Source organism: Coffea eugenioides, chromosome 7 (assembly GCF_003713205.1).
Source record: "Coffea eugenioides isolate CCC68of chromosome 7, Ceug_1.0, whole genome shotgun sequence".
Taxonomy (NCBI): Eukaryota; Viridiplantae; Streptophyta; class Magnoliopsida; order Gentianales; family Rubiaceae; genus Coffea; species Coffea eugenioides.
The window spans coordinates 4,006,152-4,013,438 of record NC_040041.1 but is presented as its reverse complement, the minus strand read 5'-3'; the positions used below and the strand labels follow the sequence as shown (position 1 = coordinate 4,013,438).

General features: G+C 36.6%; 1 protein-coding gene across 3 annotated transcripts; it reads left to right on the top strand.

Annotated features, from left to right (window-relative positions):
- The first annotated feature begins 363 nt into the window (after nucleotides 1-363).
- Nucleotides 364-7,053, top strand: LOC113778863. 3 transcript variants are annotated; one of them, XM_027324385.1, is made up of 14 exons: nucleotides 364-489; nucleotides 644-695; nucleotides 990-1,100; nucleotides 1,572-1,669; nucleotides 1,756-1,839; nucleotides 2,076-2,215; nucleotides 2,761-2,833; nucleotides 2,942-2,987; nucleotides 3,100-3,209; nucleotides 3,608-3,715; nucleotides 3,804-3,860; nucleotides 4,002-4,063; nucleotides 4,814-5,126; nucleotides 5,883-7,053. In XM_027324385.1, the coding sequence occupies exons 1-14, from the start codon at nucleotides 415-417 to the stop codon at nucleotides 6,831-6,833; spliced, it is 2,280 nt and encodes a 759-aa protein (XP_027180186.1). In that variant the 5' UTR covers nucleotides 364-414; the 3' UTR covers nucleotides 6,834-7,053. The 3 variants fall into 3 exon arrangements, with proteins under 3 accessions (XP_027180186.1, XP_027180185.1, XP_027180187.1); XM_027324384.1 differs by having other exon boundaries at nucleotides 978-1,100; XM_027324386.1 differs by lacking the exon at nucleotides 644-695 and having other exon boundaries at nucleotides 423-489.
- Nucleotides 7,054-7,287: the final 234 nt, after the last annotated feature.

The following is a 7,287-nucleotide window of genomic DNA, read 5'->3' as shown; positions in this document are numbered from 1 at the left end:
TCAATCTAAAAAAAAAAATTGGAGATATAGATTTTGCCATATAGACATGTTTGGTAAAAGTTATAGACGAATAGTTTCACTTGACAATTTAAAAAATAAACAATTAGGATTTCAGATGTTCAAAAACTATTAATTATTATCTACGGAGCAAGAGTGGAGTTAATAAGAAGACCTTACGGAGACAAATTAATTGCTTGAAATCGCTTAATATTGAGTCTAATAAAACACTTATTTTCTTTGAGAATAAATTGCAACTCATTAGTAAGGGGCAACCAAAAAAAAAAAAATAAAATGCAACTCACTGATATATGAGTAACAATTAAAAGCATCGAGCCCAAGAGAGACCGCCCATTTTCAGTTACTTTCATCTCTGGCCTGAAATGGGGTTGCCGCCACGACGCAGCTAGCCTTCTGATGGCGATGTCTTCGCTTGCCGCCGCCAAAAGCAAATCTTTTCTCTCGCGCCTTAAAACCCTTCTCACCTTCCAGGTACCCTGCAAGCTCAAACTTGAACTCACTCACTTTAAATTCTCCTGTTTCACTAAAATCTTGTTCACTACTAGCACTCTTTTCTTTGTGAGGCATTTTATCAAACAAGTCGTGATCTGGTTTGCTAAATTAGAAATTCAACTATCTGTTTCAGAATTTCAATCACACTCTTACTGAAATGTGCCCTCCTCCAGTTTTTGAGCGAGGTATCTCTCCACTACTTTGCAAACTTAGCTATTCTCCTGCGTAGCATCTGATTTTTTGAAACTCTCCTTTTTTACCTAATGTTTGATGTGCTAAGTAAGGGCCTCCGGGAAACTTCATCCGAAGAAAAAGTAAATTTAAATTCCAAGATTATCTTTTCATTTTCTTGGGATTCCAAGGTTGAGAAGAGGCAATGGATTTGGGAATTGCGGATTACTTTAGCTGTTCCTCTGCTGTACATTATATTAGTTATGGTTCTGGAAGGTGAAACTTAAATGATGCAGATGATGGTGTAGGGGAAATTGAATTTTCAAAATGGAGAAAGCTGGATGCAAGGAAAATGGGGATAAATCAATCAATGATACCGATGTCCCCGTGGATTGTCCTGAAGATTCTTAAAAATGAAGGTTAGATTTGTTTGTTGTTGAAGTAGCTTTAGTTTTTAGGTTTAAGATATTTTCACTCTTTTGATTTGAAAGGCAGTCACTTTAACATAATACTATTAACTAATTGCTTTAGTTAATGAGATGGCCCTTTTACTACTTGAACTTTTGGACATAGAGTGCTTTTCCAAGAATGGTGCCTTTATGTAGTTCATATGGTTTTCATACCCGAAAGGAAGTTAAGCTCATGACTTATCAATAGCACTACAAAGCATTTGTTTGAAATGTGAGATTGCCAAGAAATAATAATCTTTACAGCCATTAACCGATCCTTTTCTGCTATCTGTTTTCCAGTTTTCTTTTGCCTTCATAGCGACCCATATTACAGAATTTTTTGTAGCACTTATGCTCTCATTGTGGCATGTTTTTCTATTCAAAGAGCGTTTACCTGTATCGCACTACAAAAAATTTGTCTTTTTGGTCAACACTTTTCAGGTTTTGAGGCATACTTTGTTGGCGGATGTGTGAGAGATTTAGTCCTGAAGCGAGTACCAAAAGATTTTGATGTGATCACATCAGCCGCACTTACTCAGGTTTGGTTCCAGTTCATGTTAGTGAGATAATTGCATATTCTCCATGCTTTTCCTTGGTTGATGACTTTTATATATTTATATAACAGGTGCGAAAGAAGTTTCATCGATCTATGATCATAGGAAGGCGATTTCCTATATGTCAAGTGAATATCAAAGGCAGTGTAGTGGAGGTAGGTTCAGCATTTAGTTGTTAATATGCAACATTTTTGTACTTGAAGTACCAGCCTAGGTACTATCACGGCCATCTACCAATAAAAAACAGTGGTATTTAAGTACCATCTTACTTGTAGTGAGACGTAATTTCAGAATTCCTGGTCTCAGAGCATGATACGTGAAGATATTGCATTTTACCATTGATTTCTGTCAAAGTAATGTAGTTATAAGATACCGATCTGATGCAATGCAGGTATCAAGCTTCCAAACACGTGCACAACATAATGATGGGAAGGATGGCAAGTTTTCTGTCTCTCAATTGCCAAAAGGATGTGATAAAAAGGACCTTGGTCGTTGGAGGAATTGCATGCATCGCGACTTTACTGTTAACAGGTGATTTTTTAGATATGCTTTTGGATAAAACAATAATTTGACTTTTATTGTGCCTCGAGGATATATTACTCAAATGTCAAAAGGATGTGATCATATTTTACCTATGCTTCCTATGCTCATGAGTAATTTCAATTAAGTCATTTGATATTTCGGTAAGTTGGTAAACTCTATGTGGCCATTAAACTAGACAGATTATAAGGTTTTTTCCATTTGAACTGCTTTTTCTGTTAATAATAGTGCATGATTTTGGCATTTATATTGTATTAAGCCATTGAAGCCAATCTATCCTGTCAAGCTTAGGGAATTTATGTTGAATATGTAGATACTTAAAGGAAATAAAGCTACCAGCCCTTTTCCTATTTGCACAGCTCTGCACTTTAATTTCCTATTCCTGCATCTTCAGCATTTGGGTTGTTCATTAACAAGCTTTATGAATTCTTAAAGTGTAAGCAGGATATTAGTCTTTATGGTTTTAGTTTTGGAGTTTTTAGTCATTGTTTGATGTTATCTAACACAATTACACAATTGTGAAATTGTTGGAGCAGCTTGTTCTTTGATCCTTTTGTGAATAAAATCTATGATTATGCTGATGCACTTTCAGATTTGAAGTTATCAAAGGTAAGCTTATCACTTCAAGTATTTCGACTAATTTAGTCCAGAAGTTGGAACATAATCAGTTGTGTTGGTATTTCAATGACTATTTATACTCCTGTGAAATGTGCTCAGCTGCGGACTTTAATTCCTGCCAAACTGTCATTTGAAGAAGATTGTGGTAGGTGGATCTAATTTTCTGTTAGTAATGTTCTGATTATTAGATGCAATGGTTAGTAGCAGAATAATGTTTGGAAGTAATTGGTAGACTTTTCTTGTCTACTTTCACTCAGCAAGGATCTTGCGTGCCTTGAGACTAGCAGCTCGTCTGGGCTTGTCTTTTTCAGAAGATACTGAAAGTGCTATACATAAGCTCTCTTCATCCATCCTGAGCTTAGCTAAGGTACTTCCTTGAATGGTAGGGAAGCACTTCTATCTTATGCCATTCATTTCCTCAGTTACCTTTTCTTCTTTCTTTTTTTTTTTTTTTTAATTCTCTGTATATGATGACCAATTCCTAGTAATCCATCCAAGGATAAGTTTTAGGATCCTTGAAGCATGCTTCAAAACTACTATGCTACTCTAACAGAGTGGATGGTGAGATCTTTGAGTTGTAGAGTTTGCTTTTCAGCTTCCACGTTTGTTTGAAGCAGAGTCCATTCATTCCTTATATGCATTGGAATGGACTCTCTGAAATAGTTAAACCTTTGAGCTTTTTCATTTCAAGATGCTCGTTGTGTGCACTTTTTAAAGTAATAAATTGTCTTGCCTAAACTAAGTTAGACAATTCTGCTTTTCTAGTCTAGGATCTTGATGGAATTAAACTATATGCTGTCTTATGGGGCTGCTGAGCCTTCGCTATCTTTACTTCGGAGATTCCACCTACTTGAGATCCTGCTACCTCTCCAAGTAAGTTATTTTTGCCTCCTCCTGTTATCATTTTCAACATGCCCACACCAGCATACATTACTCTAATGCGACAACTTTGGGATTATAGGAGGCACATCTTACTCAACAAGCTCATATATCTGGTCAAAGTCCCTCGATGCTGATGGTATGAGCTGGTTTTAGTGTATATTCACTATACTTTAGCTATATTTTAGTCTTTCTTAAGCATAATTCTTGATCTCTGAAAAAATGTTTTGTCCTTTTTCTAAAGCAAATTGCACTCCTTGACAGTGGATTTTTTTTTCAGAAACTATTTTCCAATTTGGATAAGTTGGTTAGTTGTGATCGACCTGCTGATAGCTCCTTGTGGTGAGTTAACTTTGTTCAAAAAGCTCAAAGCCCCACTGGAAAGTAGCAAGTGTTATTTTTATGTGATTGTGTTTATTTTTCTGGCGCTTAATGCTACTGTGTCAACAATTAAAGATCCATTGATAGGCTTATCAAATTAAATTTTTCTTGTCTTTGTTCAGATGTTGCTTCTTGGTTTTTGAGAACATAATTTGTTCTTTCTTGGAGGACAATGCTTCCTTGATGATCTTCTGCTTTGTGTTCTAAACATCTCCTTCTGTATGCATTTAGTTGTATGATCTTTTGGTAATTTTTTGGTCTACAACCTGTGTAAAAGCACTGGTTTTCCTCATTTCTGAGCTCATGTGCACTGGGTTTTTTTGGTATACTTTTCCTTTTAGATAACTAACACATATAGCAGGATATTCCTGGTTTTAAACTTAATTGAATGTTATCTTATGCCATGGGCTTCCCCAAATACTGTAACTAGATAGGAAGCTGGTGCAGAATTGGTGTTATAGCCAGACAGTTAATTATGATATTGACTCCTTAGTAATGCTTACTTCTCTTGCTTACTCAATTTTATGATACTCTCATGCTTGTTCTCTTGCAATTTTTCATATTAAATGCAGTTGTGTGGTATTCTATCATAGTTTGAAGTTTGAAAAGAATCAAATCTGACTTTTGTCCTCAGTTTTGAGCCTCCATTTAAGTTTACATATAGGAGCTCTTACCTAGATCTTCTTCTTTCTTGCAATGTTTGGTGGACAGGGTTGCAATATTGGCCTTTCACTTGGCATTAATTAGTAATCCTCAACATCCTCTTGTTGTGTTAACCGTTGCATCAGTACTTTTTCATGGAAAGTGGGAAGAAGGTGTCAAATTTGCAAGACAGCATGCTCAAGAAGTGCAAATTTATATTCCTGAAATTGCAAGTTGCTCTGACTCAATATCAGATGATGAACTTGCTGATAAAGTTAGTGAGTTGGCTGTGCAAGTGCAAAACTCTGTCTGTTTTTTGTCTGAAGCGGAAATCCTTCTTAAAGAGATGGCAAAATTTCCAGCATTCGAGTGCCCTGGCTTGGTAAGTACATTTGGACTTTTCAGCATTCTAGTTTCTTGATTTTCCTAATCTAAGGAAACAGGCTGTGGGTGGATTTGATCTCCAATGTTGAAGTTTTATGTGCTTCATCGTGGAGTAAATTTAAGTGGAAATGTCCTGAGTGTATTGCATGTGGTTGTTTGTTTAAGCTAGATTTTCAACGAATTCTAAATATCCATTTTGTTACTTGTTTTTTTTCCATGTTTATAAGCCACATCTTTTGGCCGTGTAGTATGGAGATTGCAAATGACTCAATTTAAGCATAGTGAAAGTTATTGTGCTTCAGCTAGCCTTGCTCTTTGCGACACTCATCTTTTTCAGTAGTTTAAGCTTACCAACAACTGTTTCAGGACAGAAAGCAATAGTTTAGGTTATAAGGAGACGAGAATCCCGGTTAATTTTAGAGCATCCTGGTTTGAAATTACGGTTTCTATTGTTTGTTTCTTAGACACTTTATAATCACTTATATATGGTACTATTACTATTACTGGACAGAAAATTAGTCAGAGGCAGTAATACCTTAGGGATACAAAAGATGGATTAAGAAACTTCTTCATGCAAAAACTCAGTGGCATAAAAGCCAAAGTAGTATGCAATATGAGATGCATTATACATTTGCTTCTCTTTTGTAGCAGGAACTTTGCCTTGACTTATTGTGTTTCAAGTGTTGTTTTTATGCTGAATTTTACTGATTAGATTGTCAGTACTGAACATGGATGAAAACATGTGCTTCTTCAGGTATTTGTACCCAAGAAGTTGGGGGCCTCTGCAAAGCAGATATTTGATGTGCTAGTGAGAGATTTGACATTCCTAAGGACAAAAAGAGCAAGTATGGAAATAAATTATGATTCCTTAAAGAAAGGAAACGCTCGTGAGGCAAGATTTGTCCTTGGCCAAATCATTTTGCATACATTGGGTTGTGAACTTGTCATAGGAGATGAGGTGATGAGAAAAGATAAAATTAGATTGCATGCACTTGATCCAGAAAAGAATGCAGAGATACTGGCAGAAAATTCTCCTCTTGTTGTTGATCAGAGGAAAAAGACTGATACAAAACGCACTGTAAAAGCTGCTAATTTTGCGGAAGAACAAGTAGTTTCCAAGAAGCAGAAGTTGTTTGAAAAGATTGGTGGACTTTCTGAGCTAGGAAGAGATATGGATCAAATGCTAACTGCTGATACAGAGTCAATGGATCTAGATGGGAAAAAGCAAGATTTGTTAGAGGACGATTCCTGCTCAGAGGTTGCTAAGAAGTGTCGCAAAGGGAAGAGTAAAGAAACAGGCAGTTTGCTGCAGGTTTATGCAAGTAAGATGCTGGAAAAGGCAGATAGTCATGGGGTGCCTCGAGAAGAGATAAAATCAATGCTGGAAACTCTGAAATTTCAAGCAGGGAAACATGAGGCTCCTGTTAAGGAGCAGAAGACATCTGGTGATGAAGAGTACAAGAAGAGTGCTGAGAAGCATTTGAAGCTTTTGGAGCAAGTAAATAATGATGTTGCAAGAAAGCAGCCAAAATCTAAAGAGAGTTGCCTTTTGCATCAGGAACCAGATACTGAGCAACAGAATGTGGTGGTTGAGTATATCGGAGGTAATGTACATCAAAATAGGCGCGTTCTGGAGAAGGGTGTAAATCATAAAAATGAGAAACTAGAAGGCAGACCTCAAACACTTTCTAGTCTATTCAAATGAACCTGTTATATTAGATCTAATCTTCTGTTTTAGAATGTCACTAGTAGTCCTGCTAAGTAGTGGCATTGAGTGCATGGCAGCAAAAGTTCGTTTCATCGTAACAAGTCGCCAGTTTTTGATAGCGAAGATTATAGAGAGAATTAAGCGCCAATTTGTCGGTCTAGCCCCGTGATATACTTTGCTATTATGAGAATGTTTACTCTCTACATTCCGAGCTTGATTCCTTCTTGCACTTGGTAGTTTGAAGCATGGTCTTTGTCTTCTTGGTTCCCGTCAGCTAAAGGTTGATGAGGTAAAGCTTCTTTATCATCAAATATGGTTCAATTTCTTCTTAAATTTTCTATAGAATGGTTGTTCACACCACTATTAAATGGCCTCTGGAAATACCCTTATAGGCCCTTAGAGAACGTTAAGTTTCGAAACGGTTTGTCCAGATAGCAGGCCTGCAAGCTTT

What these genes read in the sequence shown, in the direction of transcription:
- LOC113778863 (XM_027324384.1), top strand. Translation starts at nt 415, where the DNA reads ATGGCGATGTCTTCGCTTGCCGCCGCCAAAAGCAAATCTTTTCTCTCG. An exon ending in GAAGATTCTTAAAAATGAAG is followed by an intron (nt 1,101 to 1,571) that starts GTTAGATTTGTT and finishes AACACTTTTCAG; the next exon opens with GTTTTGAGGCATACTTTGTT. An exon ending in CATTCGAGTGCCCTGGCTTG is followed by an intron (nt 5,127 to 5,882) that starts GTAAGTACATTT and finishes GTGCTTCTTCAG; the next exon opens with GTATTTGTACCCAAGAAGTT.